General features: G+C 36.6%; 1 protein-coding gene across 1 annotated transcript in view; it reads right to left on the bottom strand.

The window, feature by feature from the left end:
* The window catches only part of SH3RF3 (SH3 domain containing ring finger 3), a 195,609-nt gene that overhangs the window by 153,439 nt on the left and 15,626 nt on the right, over window positions 1–26,544 (bottom strand). The window contains 1 exon segment of the mRNA XM_037070976.1: window positions 3,307–3,395. Coding sequence (XP_036926871.1) covers window positions 3,307–3,395 — 89 coding nt within the window.

Genomic DNA, 26,544 nt, shown 5'->3' with positions numbered 1-26,544 from the left:
CCACACAGTCTATAGAGCAAATATTTACTTCTTAAAGATGCTTGGGTCAAACATTGTGGCCAGAACTGCATCCATGGGAAACCGTGTGAGGGGAGCACCTTGGTGTACTGCAGGACCCCAGTGCATGCTTGCCCACAAGCCTGTCTGCAGCCTGTACCACACTTCAAACCACAGCTGGAAGGGCTAGAGGAGAGCTCTTTGTAATTCAGTCCTATGGGGAGCATGAATCCAGCCACATGACCTCATGAGTGCCAGGCTCACCTTTGGAGAGAAACAGCATTCCAAACTGTGCCATCTGACTGAACAGCAGCCCAAAACAAGAGCCAAGGCTCCCTCCTGAAATGCAGGTCTGGCTCAGATTCAAGCTCTGTGAAGGACCCAAGCTCTAGCCATTCTGATCTCAAATGCTCATTCAGCCTCACAGAAGAAGATAGCCTCGGCTAAATTATTATCCTTCTGACCCACCCAGCTCCATCCCAAGGCTACCTATGAGGCAAGAGTCAGATGGGGCTTTTACTCCATAAGTGCTTTAAAAGGGAATTGATATATAAACAGAGAAATAGTCTTAGGAAATACCCACTAGGAACTTCTTTAGTTGTTGCTGAGGAACCAAGAGTGTTTCAGAGCATTTCAGGCAGTGCTGTGGCTGCAGCTGGGGCACTGAGGGTACTGGTGTGGGATGGGGCACTATCTGGGCCACCCCCAGACCAAAAGGGATGGGCACAAGGAGGAGGCAGGCCTTTGCCTGGGCCTGTTCCAGGTGTGCCTGCCATGGCTCCTGGGAGAAGACTCTGGCCCCAGAACTTCAAGGGCCATGGTGCACCCTCCTTGAAGAAACACATAGGGTCTGAGGAGGCTGTGCTCAGAGGACAGACAGGCCTATGAGTGGAGATGTGGGGGCAGGAAGGGTCACAGGGACAGAAAGATGAAGGAGCCTCTATATATCGTGGGAGGAGGAGTATTTGAAAGGAACATCCCAAATGACAAGGAAGTCAGACATTGGGAAGGCACAGATGGCCAACTCGCTAGCATGGCCTTTGCAGATGCCTGAAGAATCAGAGACAGCCATCAGGAAGCCCAGCTGTTTGGATTCCCAGCCCTGTGCACAAGTGTTCTGCCTCCCTGACCTTGCCTGAACCTCTGAGGAAAGGGGGCAGTTGATGAGCCTTACTAAGCCTTTGGCAGGGCATGGGTGCCACTACTTTGGGGTTCTCTACAGGCTTTCTCCAAGCTTCTTAAATTATAGTCTAAAGAAGAGTGTACAGACATTAACTGTGCATTGTTTTATAGTTGCTCCATCTGGGTAGCTACTCCCAAGACCAAGGTATTAAACATCTCCACACCTACAAGCCTCCCTCTTATCTCTTCTAGTCAATTTTCCCCCAAAGTCACCATTGCTCAAAAAGTCATCATGACCTTGGACTACTTCTACCTGATTTTGAACTTCCTTTACAAAAAAATTTTTCAGCATATGTTTTTGTGTGTGGCTTCTTTCAAAAATTTGTCTGTGAGAGTCATCCATGCTTTCAAGTATAGTAATCTTTTGCTAATTTTCACTGCTGGATAGCAGTTTGTTCTGTGGACATACTATATTTAGCCATTCCACTGTTGGTGGACATTTGAATTGTTTGTACAATAGTTTGGGGCCATCATAGTGATGTTTCTATGAATATTCCTATATATGTCTTTGAGTACTCCTGTTAAGAGTCTGCCTGGGAAAAAATTTCCACTAGCTGAAATGTCTGAGAGCACAATTTGTTTTTTACCTCTCAGCTACCCTGTGGTGGCATTCATGCATCAAGTTCTTTGATCTTAAGCAGCAGAATGGAAAAGAACACCCTTCTGGGAATTAAACCAAATGCACAAATAAAAGCTCATATAGTGCTAGGGAAATTGTAAATCTTACAGGTGTACTATAGAAGAATGTGTGTGTGTGTGTGTGTGTGTGTGTGTGTGTGTACTTATTTTTATTGTTGTAGGAAGTCTCAGATTGTTCTGGGCAGCTTATCTAAAATAAATATGAGAGGACCAGAAAATTTAGGGAAGGGGAAAGAAATGACAAGAGATGAGAATGGAAAAATAGATTAGGGTCAAACTGTAAAGTGCCTTGAATGCCATGCTAAAGCAATTGGACTTTACCCCATAAGCAACTGGAATCACTAGATGTGTTTAACAAACACCTACTGGCACTCACATACCCTTCTAAGGGTAGAAGGGTATGATGTAGCAAAACTGGCCACGTCACCTTCTAAGCTGAGTGAACCTTGGTTTCTTAGTGAGGGTAGGGGACTGAGGGGCTAAGTCTAGGGCAAATAACCTGTATTCACGTCCCAGCTCTGCCTCTTTTTTTTTTAAAGACTATTTATTTATTTATTTTTAGAGGGGAAGGAGAGAGGGAGAGAAACAGCAATGTATGGTTGCCTTTTGTGCCTCCCGTGCTGGTAGTTAGCCCGCAAGGAACCGGCCTGCAACCCAGGCATGTGCCCTGACTGGGAATCGAACCGCGATCGTCTGGTTCGCAGGCCCGTGCTCAATCCACTGAGCTACGCCAGCCAGGGCCCAGCTCTGCCTCTTAACAGGGGTGACTCCAGTGGTCACAGGGTGGCACCTGTGGTCTGCTCATGAACACACACATGCAGGTGCACTGACAAATGGTGCATATATATGCATGTACACACACACAGCAAACACTCCTGTACACACAATGGTGAACAGGGGTTGAGAAGTCAAGGAGTCTAACACACTCCCTATTCAGCAAAGTACCATAACTTACTCACTAGAAACCTAGTGCTTCACAGTTAAAGAAAAGAGAAAGGAAATTAATGGGCCTCAAATTAACTTAAATACTCTTTAGTGACTGGCAGATGGATGAACTTGCCCAATAATTGCAGAGTCCTAGGAAGACACTGCCAATAGTCTGGCAGTGTTTCCTTCCTCTCTGCATGAGCTCTGCTCATCTGGGGTTGGAGAAACAAAGCAACAGTACTATGGAGAGTCTCAGAAAATGGGTGTCAGCACAGGTTTCCCATCAAAACTGGGCAAGGACCACAAGAAGCCCTATTTTGTTGCCCACACAGTGAGGCAATTTACAGCTAGGCCTGGGAGAGATTACTCAAACCTGACCAAGGCAGTTTTCATAGCACTGAAAGCAGTGACTACAAACCCTGTTTCATTTTTAATTACTGTGGAATAGCCTCTTTCTCTCTTAGAATGAGGGCTCCAAAGTCAGGTCCCATCTGGTCTGATGAAATAAACAACATGAGCAAAAGAGGAGGCAAGCTGTAGACAGTGTAGCCTTACCTCCACATATAGGAGGGAAAAATTCCGACCTTATCTCCCAGCATTCCCTCTGCCCAGTTGTCATCCACTCTTCTGATCACAGACAAGACTTCACCCTGGAGTTGCCAGGGCCCACGATGTGTACCACCACAGGGACATACACACAAGAAAAAAGAAAACAAGAGACCTTAAGTGCTGCTGAAGCCAAGAAAAGTCTAAGCAATGATTCAAAGAATGGTTGATTATACATTTAGAGATGTGACATGTGAAAACAGTCAACCCTTACATTTTCACTCAGGATATCTCTCTCTTATTTATTGATTATAGCTATAAAGATGCTTAATTGGAAAAGCATGGAAATTTACAATATACAGTAGTCTCTCCTTATCCTTGGTTTTGCTTTCCAGTTTCAGTTACCTAGTCAACTGCAGTCCAGAAATGTTAAATGGAAAATTCTAGAAATAAGGAATCCATAACATTTCAATTGCACATCATTCTGAGTAGTATAATGAAATCTCACACTATCCCACCCAGAGTGTGAATCAACCCTCTGTCCAGCATCACCATGCTGTATACACTCCCTGACCATTAGTCACTTAATAGTAATTTAGATCAGTGATTTTAAACCTTATTCATCTCATGGCACATATAATCTAACCATTAAAATTCTGAGGCACACCAAAAAATACATTATATTTTTGCTGATCTGACAAAAATAGGTATAATTTTGATTGATACACAACAAAAATGGTAATTACCTACTCTTTTTCCTCTAAAGTGACTTTAAAAAAATCAGGTGCCTATACTTGTATATAAGGATTTCTGGTAACAAGAATTAACAAATCTGATTAAACCTTATTATATGATGTGACCAATAAGATATAACTATATATTCATGGCTCAAGATAGGGCATTAATACCAGATTTTTGGATGGGCTCTTTTCACTTTTTTATTTGAAAATGTAAGGAAAAAAGAGGTCAGTGACACTGACTAAACAGGTAGTGTATGTTTTAAAGATTCTTGTGTCACATCTGTTGACAATTGCTGGTCTAGATTATCAGATCAACTGTCACAGAATCACAGTGTTTGTGCCCTAGCACTTTTTATTTTACTTAATAATAACCCCAAAGCACAAGAATAGTGATGCTGGGAATTCGGATATGACAAAGAGAAGCTATGTATGTATAGGATAAAACATAGTATATATTGTGGTTTCAGGCATCCACTGGAGGTCTTGAAATGTATACACCCCAGAGATAGAGACTACTGTAGTTTATTTTATAAAATTCATGTTCCCGTTATTTAATAAAATAAAAAAATTTTAAATATTTTACTTATTTATCTTTAGAGGGGAACGAAGGAGAGAAGGAGAGAAATATCAATGTATGGTTGCCTTTTGTGCATCCCCTGCTGGGAGTTGGCCTGCAGGGAACTGGCCTGAAACCCAGGCATGTGCCCTGACTGGGAATTGAACCGCGATTGTGTGGTTTTCAGGCCCACGCTCAATCCACTGAGCTACACCAGCCAGGGCTTAAAATAAAAAAAATATTTTGAATAAATATAAATTCAGTGTAAAACTCTTTAAGTTTCTGTCCTGATCAGAGAACAAAAAATGCCTCAATTCACCAACTCCATTTATTTGCAGTGGTAGGTACACAAAGCTTTGAATAACCCTCTTAAATTCTTTGGCATTCCTGGCAATATCAAGTATATGCATAAAGTGGAAACAGATAGAGAAAGAAAGAGGCATGAAGCAAGCAAGAAAGAAGAGCTTTTAGGGGAGTTGGGAGACAGGCAGTTGGTGAGGAAGGAAACGTCCAGAATGCCTTTCCAGGTGCCAAAATCTACAGAGACAAATGGCAAAGAACTGTGGAGAGGAGGGTGAGAGAGAGAAAAGACAAAGAAGGGATGGAAAACAAAAGGGGCAACAGGAGAAACACTGGGGAAGAGAGAGACAACTCATGCTGCAGCACATGTTAACCAGATAGGGACGCCATGGGCAAAACTTGGTGCCTATGCCAAGGGGTCTTTGACTAGTTTCTGTTCCCTCTCCAATAACCATCCTTCATTTAGTACACAGGCTGTATAATGGAACCTACCAAAGATTATCTGTCTAAATATCCACCCCACCCCCCTGCCATCATGCAACCTCAAGACCTCACTGTAGTTTTTCCCTCAAGAATCTGCTGGAGGATCAACTTGAGCATCTGGACTATAATATGTTAAGAAGCAGATGGCCAAGAGCAGCCTAATGGGGTAACCCCTACTAGGTCTGAATGTACCATCTGTCTGTTAAATGAGACTTCAATACTTAAATGAAAAGCAATAATATGGGACTTCAAGGCCTCAATCAAGGTGAGGGGAACATATTAGGGCAGCAGACTTCATGAAATTACCACAGAAGCTGCTTCATTGTAAATGGAGGGACCACATAGTTTTTGGCTGTTCATCTGAGGCAAGGCAGGAATGAGCTAATGGGAGCTGGATATGCCTTTCAGAGAAAGCACAGAGAAGAAAACAAGGGAGAGTATAATACTCAGAAGTTCCTCCAAGGTCCCTTTCAAACCTCTTGTCTACTACTAAATCAGAGTAGAGTTCAGGGGTAAGCCCTTGTTTTCCCTGTCCTCACCCTCAATCACCAGCTTTAAAACATACAAAATGACAAAATTATTTGTGACTTCAGAATAGCTCTTTTTTCAGCTGATACAGGCTAGAAAAATGCAATAGATATTATAAGGAAATCATATCATTTCACATATTATAGGGTAGATGGTTCTTAGGCTACAGGATGATATTTACAAGGGTTTCCTTATAGCAAATACTCAGCCATTTAGAGTGTGGAGCTTTTCTAATAACTGTTAGGGCCAAAGTGGCTGACTGACTTGAGGAGAGATGTAGAGAGAATGCCTCTAACCACCATGCCTTCCTCATCTCACAAGTTCCCAACCAGAACTCAGATTCCGCCAACAAGAGGTCCCTAGAGCCTCACTGAACATATAAAGAGACACATAACTGAAGGCTTCCTATAAGTCTAAGTTTTTGCAATAGCAAAATAACATAAAAAGGACTTTCCATTTTGTAAAATTAAAAAAACAAGGAACAAAATACCAGATTAATTTTGGTTAAAACAGAAAATATCATAATATCTACATTATTATTTAAGTCTGGTCTACAAATTAGAACCAAAGAAATACAAGAAAATAAAATCAGAACTATGAATATTGGAAATATGAGTATATAGTTTTCTACTTAGAAAAACAGAGTATCAACTAAAAATTAGAATAAGAAAAAATACAGAAAAATTGCTAATTTTAAAATAAATGCATAAAATAATTGATCTTCCCATTTACCAGGAATAATCAGTTACAAAAATGTGATTAAAATGGACTAATCATTAAAAAATAATGTTAGTTCTTTAATTCACTGTATATCCCCCTGCCCCCCAAATCTATAAAGGGTAAAGATTTAAATGTTAAAAAATACTTGACTGTCCAAAAAGAAACTATGTATAGATGTTTAATCTTGAGCTGGGAAAGGTCTTTTGAAGCATGATAACAAAGATTTGGCTACAGAAAAATGAAATTCTCTATGTTAACAGCAAAAACAAATTAAAAGTCAAATAAACTAGTAAAATACTTGCAGTATATATGAGAGTCAGAGACTTAATATTTTTACTATACTAAAAACTTAAAGACACAGTACAAGAAAAACACAAATAATTAAAAAGAAAAATAGTCCAAGGGCAAAAATCAGGCAACTCACACAAAAAAGTAAAGCTAATTGGCAACAAACAGACTTTAAAAAGTTCTACCTGACTAGTAATAAAAATATACAATTTAAACAAGAAGATTTCTTTTTCATTTGTTCTTTTTACCTACCAAATTAGCAAAGATAATATAAAGGCAAATCACAATGTTGGCCAGCATGCAGGAAACAAATGCTTTATCACTTTGGGGTGATGTATAAATTTATGGCAAGCAGTTAGGCAATTCCTATCAATCATTGTGCTTGCATATATGCAAAGAGATTTAGCTCTGAGGATGTTCATTACAGTGTCTGTTCAACTAGAGAAAACCTAGAGACAAATGCAGAGCAAAATAAAATTTGGTTAAATAAATTATGGTCCTGTCTACCAATGTCATACCCAGCCCACTCTAGCCATTCTTTCTGACCTAAGGAGGATGGGGAAATGGACATATACCTGTGGAGTTAACTATCTACATGTGTAGTCTCCTTCAAAGGAAACGGAGACCTAATAATAGGATCACAGAACTATAAAACACTTCTACGCTCCCCAGACTACCACATTACTAAAGTCCTATTTACAACAGTTCCCTTTGCCTGGTACATCATGTCCAGCTAAAACAATTATATCTCTATCTATCTATCTATCTATTGATAGATCAATCTATAGAGATAGATAGATAGATAGATAGATATAGATAGATATATTTTTAACGCAAAAAACGCAGTTTGAAGAGACAGAGCAAACATCAGAACCAGACTCAGATATGGAAGTGATGTTGAAATTATCAAATAGGAATGTAAAACAACTAGACTAATATGCTAAGTGCTCTAATGGATTAAGTAGACAGTGTGCAAGAATAGAAAGGTAATGTAAGTAAAGATGGAAATTTTAAGAAAGAACCAAAAGTAATGCCAGAGATAAAAAAAAAAACCTCTATAAGAGGAATTTTGCCTTTGATAGACTTACTAGTAGGTTGGACACAGCTGAGGAAAGAATCTCTGAACTTAAACATATCACTAGAGACCACCAAAACTATAAAGCAAAGAGAAAAAACACAAAACAGAATGTTCAAGGACTATGAGACAACTACGAAAAAATGCATAATGGAAATATCAGAAGGAGAAGGAAGGAAGGAAGGGAGAGAGGGACAGGGGAGGAAGGAAGGAAGGAAAAAAGGAAGGAAAAGGAAGGAAGGAAAAGGAAGGAAGGAAGGGAGAGAGGGAAAAGAAAAGAAAAAGATTTAACCACAAGCAGCATTAAATCTGTATGAGTGGAAATTTCCCCAAATTAACATCAGATATCAAACTGCAGATTCAGGAAGTTTAGAAAATAACAAGTAAGATAAATGCCAAAAAGACCTACACCCAGGCATATTATTTTCAAATGAAAGAAAATCAAAGATGAAGAAAAAATTATTAAAAGAAGCCAGAAAGAAAAAAATGCCATATCTCTACAGGAGTAAAGATACAAATTACGCCCAACTTCTCAGAAACCATGCAAGCAAGAAGAGAATGGAGTAAAATATTTAAAGTGTTGAGAGTAAAAAAAGCCCATCAACCTAGAATTCTGTACCCTTAAATAGTGAGGGTGAAATAAAGACTTTCACAAACAAAAATTGAGAGAATTTGTTGCCAGTATATCTGTCTTGAAGAAATGTTGAAAGTTCTTTAGAGACAAGGAAAATTATATGTCAAAAAACTCAAACTTATACAAAAAAGGGAAAAGTACTAGAAAAAGAACAAATGAAGGTAAAATAAAACCTTTCACTTTTCTTAATCTTAATCCTCACCCAAGAATATGTTTTTATTTGTTTTAGACAGAAAGGAAAAGAAAGAGAGTGAGAGAACAGTGATGTGAGACAGAAACATGAATCAGTTGCCTCCCATATATACCCCAATAAGGGATCGAATTTACCACCTTTTGGTATATGGGACAGTGCTCCAACCAACTGAGCTACTGGCCAGGTCTCATTTTCCTTCATCTTAATTGATCTAACAGATACTAGTTTCTAATAACAGCAACAATGTATTTGATTATGTTTGTATGTGTAAATATCACATTATATACTTGTGTATGCTTATATATAAATAAAATTAATCCAAAAACTATAAAAAGAATTATATAGCATTACCCATTGGAAATTTCCTAGGTATAAAACACAGGTTCAATTTTCAAAAATCAATTAATGTAATCCATCACATCAATAGGTTAAAGAAAAAAATCACACTATCCATCAATCAATGCAGAAAAAGCATTTGACAAAAATCAAACACCCACTTATGATTTGAAAAAAATTCTCAGTAAACTAGGAATAGAGTAAAACTTCCTCAACATGGTAAAGAAAATTTACCAAAAGTACTATAGTTAACATCATAGTTAATGGTCAGAAACATGTAGCTTCCCACTAAGATCAGGAATAAGGCAAGTATGTCCCCTCTAATCACAGCCTAATAACATACTGAAAGTCCTATATAAAGCAATGAGAACAAAAAGGAAATAAAGGATATACAAATTGGAGAGGAAGAAATAAAACTTTGTTCACAGATGACATGATTGTCTATACAGAAAATCTGAGTGAGACATTACCATCATGGCAGAGTGAGTTGCTGCCTTTGTTTCTCCCTTAAAATTACAAGAAAAGATCCCCTGCTCAACAATCAAATTTGCCTGAAATATCTATGCATTGAAACATCTGAAGACAGGCATATTGGAACACAAAGGGGAGAAGCCATGTGGGAAGGACAGGGACAGTTGCTACAGACACACTCCCATAACCACAGTGGCTCCAGAGAGCACAATAGTGGGAAGAAGTTGAATTGCAGCCCTCATACTACAACCTGGATTGTAAGAGGTACAGAAGCACTGATCCCTGAGAAAAGCCATCCCACCTCTTCCCCCTCCTTATGGCCAGATCCTGATCCAGGTGGCTGGAAAACTTAAAACAACACAGTACCGCCCACAACCATTACTGGAAGAGGGGCAGAGTCACACATCATGAAATTACCTCCATAGCCCCACCCATTCTGGCAGATCCTGGTAAAGAGAGCTGAGATGCTATGGGCAGTACAGTAGTGCTCACAGCCTTTGCTTTCAGGGGGCAGAGCTGCACTACAGTGAACTTCCCTCCATAGTGACACCTATCCCAGCAGATCTAAGTAGAGAAAACAAGGTGTTTAAACAGTATATATAGTACAGATGCAAAATCATATATTTTCCCCCTCCCCCCACCCCTGCATCTAGGAAGAGCCCAGTAGAAGCAGTGGACACACTAAAAAACTTAGCGGGGTCAGCAACCATTAGTAAAAAGGGGGCAGTGCTGGGCGCTCACTAAGCCAATTCTCTACCACCTGCCACATATCTACATCACAGTGGTTGTGCTCTGTAACCAAGGGGAGCTGGTCACAAATGGGACACCCACCATCTCAGTGTGTACACAGAATTTTCCTTAACCAAAACAACACCACGAAACTGCAATCACAAGAGTTTAAATAGTATGAGTAAGGGAAAATAAAAACTATCTACTGAAAAAGAAAAGAAAGTATTCTACCTTAAAACCTGCTAAATTGCTGATAGCAAACCAGTGTCTAAAGAAACAAGAAAGAGCTCAATATGTTAAATGCATAGGCAAAGAAATAACCCATCAATATCATGAATAACCAAGGTAACATGGAGCACATAAAGAAAATGAACAGTCTCCAGAAAACAAACTCAGAGTCATGGAAGACTGAGTTAAATGACAGAGAATTTGTGATTGCAGTTATGAAGAAGCACATGAGTTACAAGAGAACTCAAAAAAGCAGTTCAATGAAGTCAGGACAAAAATTAATGAACAAATGAAATACTTTATTAAAGAGATTATAACTGTTAAAATAACCGACATAAATTACAGAGCTGAGAAATCATCAAATGAGATGAGAAATGTATGACAGAACATTGAAAACAGAGAAGACAATATTGAAGACAGAATCAGTGAACTCAAAGATAGAAACCTAGAGATGACCCTAGAAACCCAGGAAAATAAGAGAGAATTAACAGTTAAAAAAGAAAAAAAAACTCTATGAGAACTATCTGACTCCTGACTCCATCAGAAAGAGCAACATATGTATATGAGAAGAAGAGAGAAAGAGAAAAAAATAGAAAACAGAGTCTACTAAAAAAACAGTTGATGAGAACTTTACAAACCTTTGTAAAGAAAAAACTGAACTTTAGGATAGAGGAAACTAACAGAACACCAATAATACGAAGGCACAAACCCTCCTCCAAGACATTTTATTCAAACTGTCAAAGTTAATCACAAAAAAATTTTCAAGGCATCCATACATAAAATACTATAAAACCTCAAAGGAAACCCCATTAGATTATCTTCTGATTTTTCAATAGAAACCTTACAAGCAAGGAAGAGTGGAATAAAATATTCAAAATATTGAAAGAAAGTAACCATCAGCCAAGAAATATACATCTAGCAAAGTTCTCTTCTAGATATGAGTAGAAATAAAGGCTTTCCAAGACAAACAAAAACTGAGGGAATATATCACCTCAAGACTTGCATTACAAGAGACGTTGAAATAACTCTTCTACTTGAAAAAAAGAGACATAGGCACACAAAACTTTGAGGAAGATGACAGACAGAAGCAGAAAATTGAAACTTTATTTCAGAATAGGATATTATACACTTAATTATAAAATAAAGCTTAAAGGGGATAAGCATTTTTAAAATGAGTATAACTTCTGCAATTTGGAGGGGGAAAGCATAGCATAAAAAGGAATAATTTTTGACAACAAAGATGTAGCAGAGGAGGAAAATGACTGAATTTGCACAGGTAAATGAAGATAAGATGCAATTACAAGAGAAAGGACTATACTATATACAAAACTTTCAATTTTGCATAAACTCATCGGTAATCACTAAACAAAAATCTAGAGCTGAGGCTTACAACATGAAAAATAAGAAACAGAGAAAATCATAGAAAACCACCAAACTAAAACAACAGACAGAAACAGAAGAGGAGAGAAACAAGGAAGATACACAGCAACCAGAAAACAAAATGTGAAATAACTGTAGTAAATCTTCCTATATTAATAATCATTCTAAATGTAAATGGACTGAACTAACCAATCAAAAGGCAAAGACTAGTGAAATGGATTAAAAAACAAAGCCTGAATATATGTAGCCTTCAGGACAGTCATCTCAGGTAAAATACAAACATGAGCTGAAAATGGGTAGAAGATGAAACTCAAGCAAATTGCACCCAGAGAAAAGCAGGTGTAACTATACTTATATCAGACAAAATAGATTTCAAGACAAAGAAGGTAACAAGAACAACTACTTGCCCTAAGAAGAAATAAAAGTAGAGATCAAAAGACACAGAAAGATAAAGGAAAATGAAAACAACACATACTTAAACTGTGCAGATGCAGCAAAAGTTATACTAATTTTCTTCCTGACATTATTGAACTGCCTTTCTGAGTTATTTTGTATCTTACTGAGTTTCTTCATAACTGAAATCTTAAATTCTATGTCATTTAAGTCATAGTCTTCCATGACTCTGAGTTTGGTTTCTGGAGCCTCTTCATCTTTGTGTGTGTGTGTCCCTATGTTACCTTGGTTGTTCATGGTATTTAATGGACTTTCTGCCTATACATATATTATTATATTTTAATAATAAAGAAAATTTTTCATCAAGAAGACATAACATATCAATATATATGCACCCAAGCTAGGAACACCAAAATATAATATATAAAGCAATTACTAACAGACCTAGAAGGAGACACTGCCAAAAACACAAATATGGTAGGGGGCTTGAATACCCCATTGACAGTATTGAATAGATCATCCAAACACAAAGTCAAAAAGTAAGATTGACCTTAAATGACACATCCAGCCAAATGGACATAATCAATATTTTTAGAAATTTCCATCCCCAAATGACAGAATAACATTCTTCTCAAGTGCACATGGAACATTCTCCAAGGCAGACCATATGTTGGGGCACAAAATGAATCTAAATAAGTTTAAGAAGATTGAAATCATACTAAGCATATTTTTAAGCACAATATGAAGCTGGAAATTAATTAACTACAAGAAGAAAAGTGGAAAGACCACAAATATGTGGAGATTCAACAACAACATGCTACTGAACAACTACTAGTCCAAGGAAGAAATAAAAGTAGAGTTCAAAAGAAGAATCACATAAAGACTAATGATGATGAAAATATTACATATCAAAATTTGGGGGATGCAGCAAAAGTGATATTAATGGGGATGTTTATAGGATTACAGACCTACCTCGGATAAAGGAAAAATTTCAAATAAACAATCTAATATTACACTTTAAAAACTAGAAAAAAATTAAGCCTGAAGTCAGTTGAAGAAAAGAAATAATAAAGGTTAGATGGGAAATAAATGAAATACAGAACAAAAACAATAGAAAAAAATAATGAAACAAAGAGCTGGTTCTTAAATATGATACATAAAATTTATAAGCTTCTGGCTAAACACACTAAGGGAAAAAAAAGAGACTCAAATCAATAAAGCCACAAATGCAAGAAAAGTTACAAAGGACCCCACAGAAATACAAAAGATTATACAAAAATATTATGAAAGGCTATATGCCACAAAATTAAATAATATAGAAGAAATAGATAAATTCTTAGAAATATATAACCTCCCTAGACTGAACTATGAACTGGAAAACCTATAGACCGATCACTATTAAGGAAATTAAAACAGTAATAAAAAACTTCCCAAAAAACCAAAGTCCAGGACCAGACAGCTTTATTAGTGAATTCTACCAAACATTTAAAAAAGATTTAATACATATCCTCCTTAAACTCTTCCAAAATTGAAGAGGAGGGAATACTTCCCAACTCATTTTATGAGGCCAACATGACCCTGATCGAAACCTTCAAGAACAACACAAAAAAACTGCAGGCCAGTATCTCTGGTTAACACAGATGCAAAAATCCTAAACAACTGAATACAATAATACATTAAGAGGATCATACAACATGATCAAGGGAGGTTCATTGCAGGGATGCAATGATGACTCAACATGCATAAATCAATGTGGTATTATGCCACATTAACAAAACAAAAAATACAAATCATATGATCATATCAATAGATGTACAAAAAGACAAGATACAACATCCATTTATAATGAAAATACTTAATAAAATTGGTATAGAAAAAAAGTACCTTCGCATAATAAAGACTATATACAACAAACCCTCAACTAATGTACTTAATGGTGACAAACTAAAAGCTTTTCCTCTAAGACCAGGAATAAAAAAAAGATGCTCACTCTTACCACTTTTATTCAACATAGTACTGGAAGTCCTAGGCAGAGCAATTAGACAAGAAAAAAAATTTAAGGCATATACATTGAGAATGAAAAAGTACACTGTCACTATTTGCAGATGACATAATTCCATATATAAAAAACCATAAACATGCTACCAAAAGACTATTAGAAACAATAAGCAAATACAGTAAAGAGGCTGGGTATAAAATCAATATAAAATAATCTAATGAGTTCCTATATACTAAGAACAATATAGCAAAAAGAGAAATAAAAAAGTCCCATTTACAATTGTAACAAAAAGATAAAATACCTAGGAATAAACTTAACATAAGAGATAAAGGACCTACACAATGAAAACTGTAAGATATTGTTGAAACAAACTGAAAAGATACAAAGAAATAGAAAGATACTGTGTTCATGATTGGAAGAATTAATATTGTTAAAATAGCCATATCATCTAAAGTGATATATAGATTTAGTGCCAACCCCATCAAAATCCCAATGGCATTTTCAACAGAAACAGAACAAAAAAATCCTAACATTTGTATGGAACCAGAAAAGACCCCAAACAGCCAAAACAATCCTGAATAAAAAGAACAAAGTCCAAGGTATCACACTCCCTGACTTCAAACCACACTACAAAGTGACTATAATTAAAACAGTCTGCCAATGGTATTGGCAGAAAATGAGACAGACCAGAGGAGCAGATTAGAGGGCCCAGAAGTAAACCAACAAATACAGGGTCAATTAATTTATGACAAGGAGCCAAAAACATACAATAGAGACAGTAAATTCTCTTCAATAAATTGTGTTGGGAAAACTGAAAAGCCACATGAAAAAACAATGAAACTAGACTAACACTATACATAAAAATTAACTCAAATTGGATTAAAGATTTGAATGTAAGATCAGAAACAATAAGATACATAGACAAAAACAGTGACTAAACTTATAAATCTTGGTCTTAGAGAGGCTTCTGTGAACTTGACCCCAAAAGTAAGAGAAGCATAAGTAAAAATAAATGAAGAAAATTACGTGAAACCAAAAAGCTGCTAAATAGCAAAAGAAACCATCAACAAAACAAAAAAACAAACAAACAAATGGGAAAAGATATTTGCAAATGATGCATATGATAAGGGGCTAATATCCAAAATATATAAACTCAGGAGATACAAGATGGCAGGAGAGTAGGTAAAAGTTATAGGCACCTCCTTGCAGAACCAATCTGGAATTACAACTAAAATGCAGGACAATCAGCCTGAACAACCAACTGAAGACTAGCTGAACAGAAGTCTTATAATGAAGGATTTACAGAAGAAACCACATCAATACTGTTAGAAAGGACAGAGACACAAAAAGGGTCAGCCCTGCACCCAAATGAGACAATTGAAAATTTGGAGGGAAATCTCAGCTGCAAAGGTACCCCCTGAGAAGCATGGGGTCAAAATGACGTGTTGGGCTCCCCAGTTCAGAGCACCAGAGCCAGAAAAAAGAGCTCATAAAACATCTGACTGTGAAAATCAGTGAGATTTATTCCCAGATGTTGCTATATCGAATGGGATTTTTTTTCTTGATTTCTGCTTCTGCTGATTCATTGTTAGTATACAAAAATGCCTTTGATTTCTGGATATTGACTTTGTATCCCGCTGTTTTGCCAAATTCATTTATTAGTTCAAGCAGTTTTTTGGTAGAGTCTATAGGATTTTTCCATGTACACTTTCATGTAAGACCTATATGCAGGAAACTACACAACACTGAAGAAAGAAATCAAGGAAGACACAAACAAATGGAAACATATACCGTGTTCATGGATTGGAAGAATTAACATCATCAAAATGTCCATACTATCCAAAGCAATTTACAGATTCAATGCAATGCCTATTAAAGTACCAATGGCATATTTCACAGACATAGAACAAACACTTCAAAAATTTATATGGAACCATAAATGACTCTGAATACCAGCTGCAATGTTGAGAAAGAACAAAGTAGGAGGGATCACAATACCTGATATTAAACTGTATTACAAGGCCACTGTAATCAAAACAGCCTGGTACTGGCATAAAAACAGGCACATAGACCAATGGAACAGAATAGAGAACCCAGAAATAAACCCAACTCTCTACGGTCAATTAATATTCGACAAAGGGGGCAGTAACATAAAATGGGGTAAAGATAGCCTCTTCAACAAATGGTGTTGGGAGAACTGGACAGCTACATGCAAAACAAATGAAACTTGAGCACCAACTTACATCATACACCAAAATAAATTCAAGGTGGATAAAAGACTTAAATATAAGCCGTGACACCATTAAAGTCCTAGAGGAGAACATTGGCAGGAAAATCTCAGATATTTCACGCAGCAACATTCTTACTGATATGTCCCCTAGAGCAAGGAATATAAAGGAAAGAATAAACAAATGGGATCTCATCAAAATAAAAAAGCTTCTGCGCAGCTAAAGAAAACAGCATTAAAATAAAAAGACAACCAACTGTATGGGAAAACATATTTCCCAATGATACCTCAGACAAAGGTTTAATCTCCAAAATATACAAAGAACTCACACGACTTCACTCTAAGAAGACAACTAACCCAATTAAAAAATGGGGAAAGGACTTGAACAGACACTTCTGCAAGGAGGACATACAGAGGATCCAGAGACACATGAAGAGATGCTCAATATCACTAGCTATCAGAGAGATGCAAATTAAAACCACAATGAGATACCACTTTACACTGGTCAGAATGGCTATCATAAACAAAGCAGTAAACAACAAATGTTGGAGAGGGTGTGGGGAAAAGGGGACTCTGGCCCACTGTTGTTGGGATTGCAGACTGGTACAACCATTATGGAAATCAGTATGGAACTTTCTAAGAAAACTAAAATTGGACTTGCCTTTTGACCCAGCAATTCCACTGCTAGGATTGTATCCTAAGAACCCTAGAACACCAATTCCAAAGAACCTATGCATTCCAATGTTCATAGCAGCACAATTTACAATAGCCAAGAGTTGGAAGCAACCTAGGTGCCTGTCAGTAAATGAATGGATCAAAAAACTATGGTACATATACACAATGGAATTTTATGCTGCAGAAAGAAAGAAGGAGCTCATACCTTTTGCAACATCATGGATGGAACTGGAAAGCATTATGCTGAGTGAAATAAGCCAAGTGTTGAAGGACAAATACCATATGATCTCACCTTTAACAGGAAGCTAAACAACAAAACAAACAAGCAAGCAGAATATAACCAAAGACACTGAAATAGAGAACAGGCTGACAGTGACCAGAGGGGAGAGGGGGGAATTTCAGGAGAAATAGGGGAGGGATTTAGAGGAACATATATAAAGGATACATGGACAACAACTGAGAAGGGTGGAAATGGGAAGGAGGGGGGAGCCTGGGGGGGTGGGATAGGATAGGAGTAATAGACAGAAAGCTGTACTTGAAAAATAAATAAAAAATTGAAAAATAAAAATAAAATAAAATAAGATTAAAAAAGAAAAAGGAAATCAGTGAGAATTCTGTCTACCAGGAGTAGAAATCCAGGCAAACTCTTAAAAAGCCAGTACATGAAACATCACTTGCAGCCACTCACCCTGAGCTCTGGTGAGGGGAGTACAGCTTGGAGCAGACTGGAGTCAGGAAAGAAGAGACACGGTTATATGGATCCAGGGAGGGAGCTGAAGGATCAGCTGTCAAGGTCCTTGTGCTGAGTCTTTCTCCCACTGTACCCACAGATACAATCTTTCCTGGATTGAGAATTCCCCTCCATATAGAATCATCCTGGAGCATGCAATGGCCCTAGCCTCCTGACTCTGTGTCAACTTAACTTGCCAAGCTCACACCCTGTGATAAAATCAGCTGCCTGAACCCATAATACAGAGGTCCAGGCAAACTCAGATGGTGAGACTGAGTGTGTGGTTCAGACCAGCACTGCTCCAGGAGATCCACTAGCCCTATCCTACCCCACAGTGCAGACTTTCTAGGAGGCTCTTGAAAAGGTTCAGGCAGAGTTAGGAACAGACTAAGTTGTGGGGCTCCGGGGCAGGAGCCATTTTATCCTCACATGCCCAATGAGCATCAATGCTCCTGTGCAGAGTTGTTCTTTCACATGACCAAACTTCAGTCTCTTTGGGCCTGAGCAATTCTTCTGGCTTCAAACTGATGACTACCTGTGACCCCAACCCACTACAGAGATCCACAGAAACCTGGCAAGTGGTGGTTGGCCTTGGTGTACCCTAAAGCTTTTGCTGAGTAGCCTCAGATTCAGTACTCTGTATGTGTGTGTAAATGAGACCCACCTCAGAGTAAAAGAAGATACACACAGATTGAAAGTAAAAAACAGAAAAAGATATTTTATGCATATGGAAATGGAAAAAGGCTTGGATGGCAATACTTACATCAAACAAAATAGATGTTAAAACAAAGGGTATAACAAGAGACAAAGGACGTCACATTATGACAAAGGGATCAATCCAACTGTAACTGAAAGCAGGTCTGGCTGCCTGCTGCTGTAAAAGCCAATACTTGAGAAGCATGTGTTGATATAAACAAAAGTGGTTTATTTTCAGGTGCTGGCCATCTGGAAGATGGAGGACTCATGTCACAAAACCCATTCCCTCCTCTCATTGGAGGCAGAGGTTTTCTATAAGGAGGGAAAGGGGAACAGAACAAAGAGATTGCAGGAGGGCATTGAAAAGTTCTCTCTGTGAAGACTAGAACAATCTATTCTGATAAGACAAGTGATGGTCCGTGTGCATCATCCTGGTTTGTCATCTTCACTTCAGGTCATCCTGTTACTATGGTTGAAGGTCAGTAAATCTCCCAGAGCTGGGATGCCTGACAGTCAGGGTCTGTGTCTTTTGAAGCTAGTTACTAGAATTCTTACATAAATATGCTGTTCATGTATAAGCCACATATTAACCAGAGTCAGCACTTACAGAAACAATGTCAAAATAATGGGGGGTGGGTTACAATTTTCCACCATTATAATTTTCTATTGTTACCCAACAAGAGGAAAAAACTCTTATGGACACGTACACACCCAACGTAGGAGCACCTAAATATATAAAGAAAATCTTGATGGGCATAAAGAAATTGACAGTAACACAGTTATAGTAGGAGATTTTAATACCCTACTGGCATCAATGGATAGATCTTTCAGAAAAAAAATCAACCAGGCAGCAACAATATTCACCAATACACTAGATCAAATAGATTTAAATGATATTTAAAGAACATCTCACCCTAGAGCAGCAGAATATACATTCTTTTCCAGTGTACATGGAAGATTTTCTAGGATAGACATGTTAGAACACAAAAATGTTCAATAAATTTAAGAAACCTGAAATTATATCAAGCATCTTCTCTGATTACAATATTATGAAGCTAGAAATCAATTATAAGAGAAAAACTGAAAAATGCACAAACAAATGGAGGCTAAATAACATGTTAATAAACAATCAATGGGTCAACAATAAATCAAGGAGGAAATCAAAAGATATCTTGAAACAAGTAGAATGAAACCAAAACAATTCAAAATCTATACGACACAATAAAAGCTGTCCAAAGATGGAAATGTATAGCATTACAGGACTATCCCAAGAAGCAAGAAAAATTTCAAATAAAAAATCTAGTCTTATAGATAAAGGAAGTGGAAAAAAACAACAAAGCTCAAAGCTAGTAGAAGAAAGACAATAATAAAGATCATAAGGGAAATAAATAAAATAAAGTTTATTATAAAAAATTCAAAATTTCAATAAAACCAAGAGGTGTTTCTTTGAAAAGATAAACCAGATTGATAAACCTTTATCCAGACTCATCAAGAAAAAAGAGAGGACCTAAATATATAAAATCAGAAATGAAAGAAGTAACTGCTGACACCACAAAATATAAATGAATGTAAAAATATATTATGTACAGCTATGTGATAATAAATCAAATAATTTCAAAGAAATGCAAAAATTCCTAGAAACATACAATCTTCCAAAACTGAAACAAGAAAAAACACAAAATCTTAACACACCAATTACAACTAACAAATTAAAAGCAGCAATCCAAAAAAAATCACAACAAACATAAGTCCTGGACCAGAAGGCTTCACAAGTGAATTTTACCAAATATTCAAAGAACTAAACCTATACTTCTCATACTACTCCAAAAAAGCCAGGAGGACAGAAGACTCCCAGGATTATTTCACAAGGCCAGCATTATCCTAATTTTGAAACTAGATAAAGACACTACAAAGAAATAAAACTACAGGTCAATATTCCCAATGAATAGATTAGATTCTATTCATTCTAATTCATTCATTCTTCTAATAGATTAGAATCTATTCTGAATAGATTTAAAAAATCCTCAACAAAATATTAGCAAACAGGATCCAGCAATAAATTTAAAAGATCAATATGATTTATTCCTGGGATGCATGGATACAATCCATAAACAAAATGAAGGATAAAAATCACATGATCATAACAACATATGCAGGAAAAAGCATTTGATAAAATTTCAGCATTCACTTATGATAAAATCTCTCAGCCAAGTGGGAATAGCGGTAACATACCTCAACATAATAAAGGCCATGTATGATGAACCCACAACCAATATCATAGTCAATGAGGCAAAACTAAATGTGTTTCCATTAAGAACAGGAACAAGATAAGGATGTCCACTCTCACCACTCTTATTCAAAATGGTACTGGAATCTTACCCACTGCCATCACACAAAAAGAAGAAACAAAAGACAAGCTACTCTGAAAGGAAGAAATACAACTCTCATTATTTACAGGTGACATGATATTGTACATACAGAACCCTAAAGATTACTATTAGAACTATTATATGAATTCAGTAATGTAGCAGGATATAAAATAAATACTCTGATATTGGTTGCATTTTAATACACTAATAATAAACTGGCAGAAAGAAAAACTAAGAAAACAAATCTACTTACAATTATAGCAAAAATAAAATAGAATACCTAGAAATAAATTTAACCAGGGAGGTAAAAGACACATACTCAGAAAATTATAAGGCAATAAAGAAAGAAATCTAAAAAAATAGAAATAAGTAGAAACATATTCTGTACTCAGGGATAGGAAGAAATAGCATCATTAAAATATCCATGCTACCCATAGCAAAGTAAAGATTTAAGCTAATTCCCATCAAAATGCCTAGGGCACATTTCACAAACTTCAACAAATATTCCAAAACTTTATATGGATCCACAAAAGACCCCGAATAGCCATAGCAATCATGAGAAAGAAGAACAAAGTAGGAGGTATCATGCTACCAGATAACAAGCTATACTACAAATGCTTAGTAATCAAAACAGCATGGTGCTGTCATAAAAATAGACACTTCAATCAATAGGGTGAAGACAGTCTATTCAATAACCGGTGTTGGGAAACTTAACAAATACACACAAATAAATGAAACTAGACCACCTTCTCACACCATATACAAGAATAAACTTAAAATGGCCTAAACACTTCAGTGTAAGACTCAAAACCATAAAACTCCCAGAAGAAAACACATGCAGTAAATTATCTAATATTTCATTGCAGGCAAGAAAAACAAACAAAACATTAACAAATGGAACTACATCAAACTAAAAATGTTTTTGTACAACAAACAAAACAACAAAGCAAAAAGACAATCTACTGAATAGAAAAACATATTTGCCAATGATTCATCACATAAAAAGTTAATATCCAAAATTTATAAACATCTCATATAACTTGACATCAAAACCAACCAACCAACCAATCCAATTAAAAATTGGGCAAAGAATGGAATAAATATTTCTTAAAGAGGATGCACAGATGGCCAATAGATATATAACGAGATCCTCAATGTCGCTAATCCTCAGTGAAATGCAAATTCAGACCACAATCAGATATCATCTCATGCCTGTCAGAATGGCTATCTTCAATAAATCCAGAAACAATAAGTTTTAGAGAGGATGCGGAGAAAAAGGAACCCTTGAACACTATTTGTGGGAATGCAGCTTGGTGCAGACAGTATGGAAAACAGTGTGGAAGGTCCTCAAAATATTAAAAATGGAATTGGCTTATAATCCTGTGATTTCACTTCTTAGTGTATAACTGAAGAAACCCAAAACACTAATTCCAATGAGTATATTCACCCCTACCTTCACTGCAGAGTTATTTACAATAGCCAAATACTGAAACCACTGAAATGTTCATCATTAGAGGAGTGGTTAAAATGGAATATTACTCAGCCATAAAAAAGAATGAAACCTTGCTATTTGTGAGAGCATGGATGGACCTAAAGGGTATTAACACTAAATGAAATAAGTCAGTCTGGGAGAGACAGATACCATATGATTTCACTTATATGTGGAATCTAAAGAAAACACTAAATGAGCAAAAATAATAGAAACAGACTCATAGATACAGAGAACATTTGGATTGTTGCCAGGTTGCGGGGGGCAGGTTGATGACTGGGTGAAAAAGCTGAAGGGAGTATGAAGCACAAATTGGTAGTTTAAAAATAATTACAGGCATGTAAAGTACAGTAAAAGGGAATATAGTCAATAATAATGTATAGTGCCAGATGGGTACTGGAAATATTAGGGGGAACCAGTAGGCCATACACTTGAAACTAATATAAAATAATATGAAATGTTAAGTGTAATTGGAAAAATTTTTAAAAAGAGCTCATAGAATTCAACAACAACAACAAAAATTGCCATTACATAATAGGAAGAGGGCTTGAACAGACAATTTTCCAAGGAAGACATAGATATGGCCAACAGATATCTGATAAAAACATTCCACTAGCTATAAGGAAAACACAAATAAATACAGCAATGAGATACCACCTTACACATTAGAATGACTGTTATCAATAAGACAAAAAAAGTTTTGGAGAAGATGTATAGAAAAAGGAACCCATATACACTACTGGTGGGAATGTAAATTGGTGTAGCTGCTATGAAAAACAGTGTGGAGGTTCCTCAAATCATTAAAAATAAAGCTACCATATGACAAGAAATCCTGCTTCTGGGTATCTATCCAGAGACATTGAGAACACTTATTTATAAATATCTATGTACCCTTATGTTCATTGAGCACTATTCACAATAGCAAAGACATGAAAACTACCCAGTGTCCTTTGATAGATGATTGGATTAAGAAGTGGTACATGCATACAATGGAATAGTACTCAGCCATAAAACAGGATGAAATATGGTCATTTGTTACAACATGAATGGATCTTGAAAGTATTATGCTAAGTGAAATAATTCAGATGGAAAAAATACAAGATCATAATATTTTACCTATATGTGGGATAGTATACAAAAAGCAACAGATGAAAAACAGCAACAAAAATGCTCATAGATACAGACAACAGAATGATGGTAACCAAAGGGGAAGGGGGTTGGGAGAGGACAAAAGAGGCAAGAGGGCTCAAATACAATGTGACGAAAGGAGACTAGACTTCAGGTAGTAAGCACATAATAGGGTCTACAGACATTATATTATTTTATTGTACACCTGAAATTTATGTAATATTACTAACAAATGTTACCCTAACAAATTTAATGTAAAAAAGAAAATCTGAAAGAATCAGTAAAAAATTCCTAAAACTAATGAAGAATTATAGTAAGGTTGCAGGACAGAAGATTAATATATAAAAGTTAATCATTTTTCTCTATACAGGCATGCCTTGGAGATACCACAGGTTCAGATACAGATCATTGCAATACAGTGAGTCATAATCTTCTTTGGAGGTAAACAGTCTTGCCTTCAATTGGTAAAAAAAAAAAAAAAAAAAAAGAATGCAATATTTTTGAAGCACAACAAAATGAGGTATGCATGTAGTAGTAATAAACAATTGGAATTTGACATTAAGAACAAAATACTGTCTACATTAGCATCTAAAAATGTAAGTACTTAGGTATAAGTCTAACAAAATAAGTTTAAATAGCCATATGAGAAAAACTACAAAACTCTGATAAATAAAATCAAAGAACAAAATAGAGAGATGTATATAACTCATTGATCAAAAGACTCAATACTGTCATGACATCAGTTTTTTGTAACTTCTATATTTAGTGCAATCCCAGTAAAAATCTCAGAAAGTTATTTTGTAGATATTTACAAATTGATTATAAAGTTTATATGGAGAGGCAAAAGGCCCAGAATAGCCAACATAATATTGAAAGAGAACACAAAGGCAGAGACTATTTGACTTTAAGACTTACCATAAAGCTATGGTTCTAAAGACAGTGTGGTATTGGTGATAGAATATAAAAATAGACCAAAAGAACATAATAGAGCGCCTACACAGAGATCCACATAAATATAGTCCACTGATCTTTGACAAAGGAGCAAGGACAGTATCATAGAGAAAAGCCAGTTTTTTTTCAACAAATGGTGCTGAAACAATCGACATCCACATGCAAAAAAATAAATCTAGACCAAGACTTTATACCTTTCAGAAAAATTAACTAAAATGAATTACAGACTAAATATAAAACAAAAAATGAGTAAACTCTTAGAAACAAACTGATGAGTGTGGGACCAACTTTGCCAGCAAGTTCCCCATCCACCACAGATGAAAATGAAATTACCAAGACATGATCTGCTTGGGGAGGAAAGGTGGTCAGTCTCTCACAGGACAAAGACCAAGAACCTCTTCTTCAGTGGCTTTTATTAGGTTCAGAACACACAGGAATACAGGTAAAGCTCATCAATCAATGTCAGGTGGCAAGGATCAAATAGTAGGTAACATTTCAAAGAAATCTGAGGTCTCAGTCTGAGTCAGTGTCTGTCAGGTAACGGGGTTGCAAAAACTTTGGAAGACATATTCATTTCCTGCTCGGACCTTTATCATATGAATGAAAGCATTCGTAGCAAAGCAGGCTTAACAGGACTTTATGAATTCTTTCTTATGCCCAGTCACCCCAGAACCCACTCTAGTCAGCAAAGGGCTGCACCACCCTCCCCATCATAGGTTTTTAAGCTTAAGTGGATTAGAGCCAGGAAGCACTTCTCCTAGATGGAAATGGGGACTCAGGCTATGTTAGAATAGCTGGAGGGTGAGGGTCCATCACTCCCTCTTTGCTGCAGCACCCCCGAGTTCTTCCCTGAGGGCCTCCCAAGTGATTGTGTCTGGCTTAGGTTGCCCCTCCTCTGAGGGGTCTTACTTGTCTCTGACTAACCAACCAAGCACTGGGGGCAGGGGATGAAGCAGAAGCAGCGTTGCTGCCAGAAACAAGCTTTGTCTCCTTAGTGGCTCGCAGTCTGGAGGTCGCTCACTGATCCTTAGCCATGGTGGGCAGTTACAACTCCTGAAACCATGCAGAGCAGTTCCCAACATTGGAGAAAAATCTATAAATTTGGTGATGACTTCTAGGACAAAATGCCAAAGGAGAGCCCATGAAAGAAAAAATGATAATCTGGACTTCATTAAAATTAAAAATATCTGCTCTGCAAAAGACACTATCAAGAAAGTGGAAAAACAAGCCATGGACTCACATAAATATCTGCAAAAGACATATCTGATAAAGAACTGTTATCCAAAATACACAAAAAACTCTTAAAATGCAGTAATAAGAAACCATACAATCCAATTTTAAATAGGGTCAAAGATCCTAACATTCATCTCACTAAAGAAGATATACAGATGTCAGGTTAGCAAATGAAAGATGTTCTACATCATCATATGTCATCAAGAAAATGCAAATTAAAACAACAATGAGATACACCTAGTAGAGTGGCCAAAATCTGAATACTAACAGCACCACATGCTGATAAGACCGTGGAGTCATACTAACTCTCATTCACTGCTGGTGGGGATACAATATGGGGCAGCCACTTGGAAGACAGTTCAGTGGTTTCTTACAAAACTAAACATATCTTACTTTATAATCCAACAGTCATATTATTTGGAAAACAAGCTGAAAACTTATATCTACACAAAAGCCTGCACATGGATATTTATAGCAGCTTTATTTACAATCACTAAAGTTTAAAAGCAACAAAAATTTTCTTCAGTAGGGCAGTAGATAAACAAGCTTGAGTACTATAAAGAAATTAACTTTTAAGCCATGAAAAGATATGGAAGAAACTTAAATGCATATTACTAAGTGCAAGAAGGCAATCTGAATATGCTATTGTGGAAAAAGCAAAACTATGGAGACAGTAAAATGATCAATGGTTTGTAGGGTCTG

This window comes from Sturnira hondurensis, unplaced genomic scaffold, assembly GCF_014824575.4.
Source record: "Sturnira hondurensis isolate 20B ecotype Veracruz unplaced genomic scaffold, ASM1482457v3 Scaffold0001304, whole genome shotgun sequence".
Taxonomy (NCBI): Eukaryota; Metazoa; Chordata; class Mammalia; order Chiroptera; family Phyllostomidae; genus Sturnira; species Sturnira hondurensis.
The sequence above is the reverse complement of the archived record's forward strand: the minus strand, read 5'-3'. Positions and strand labels throughout refer to the sequence as shown.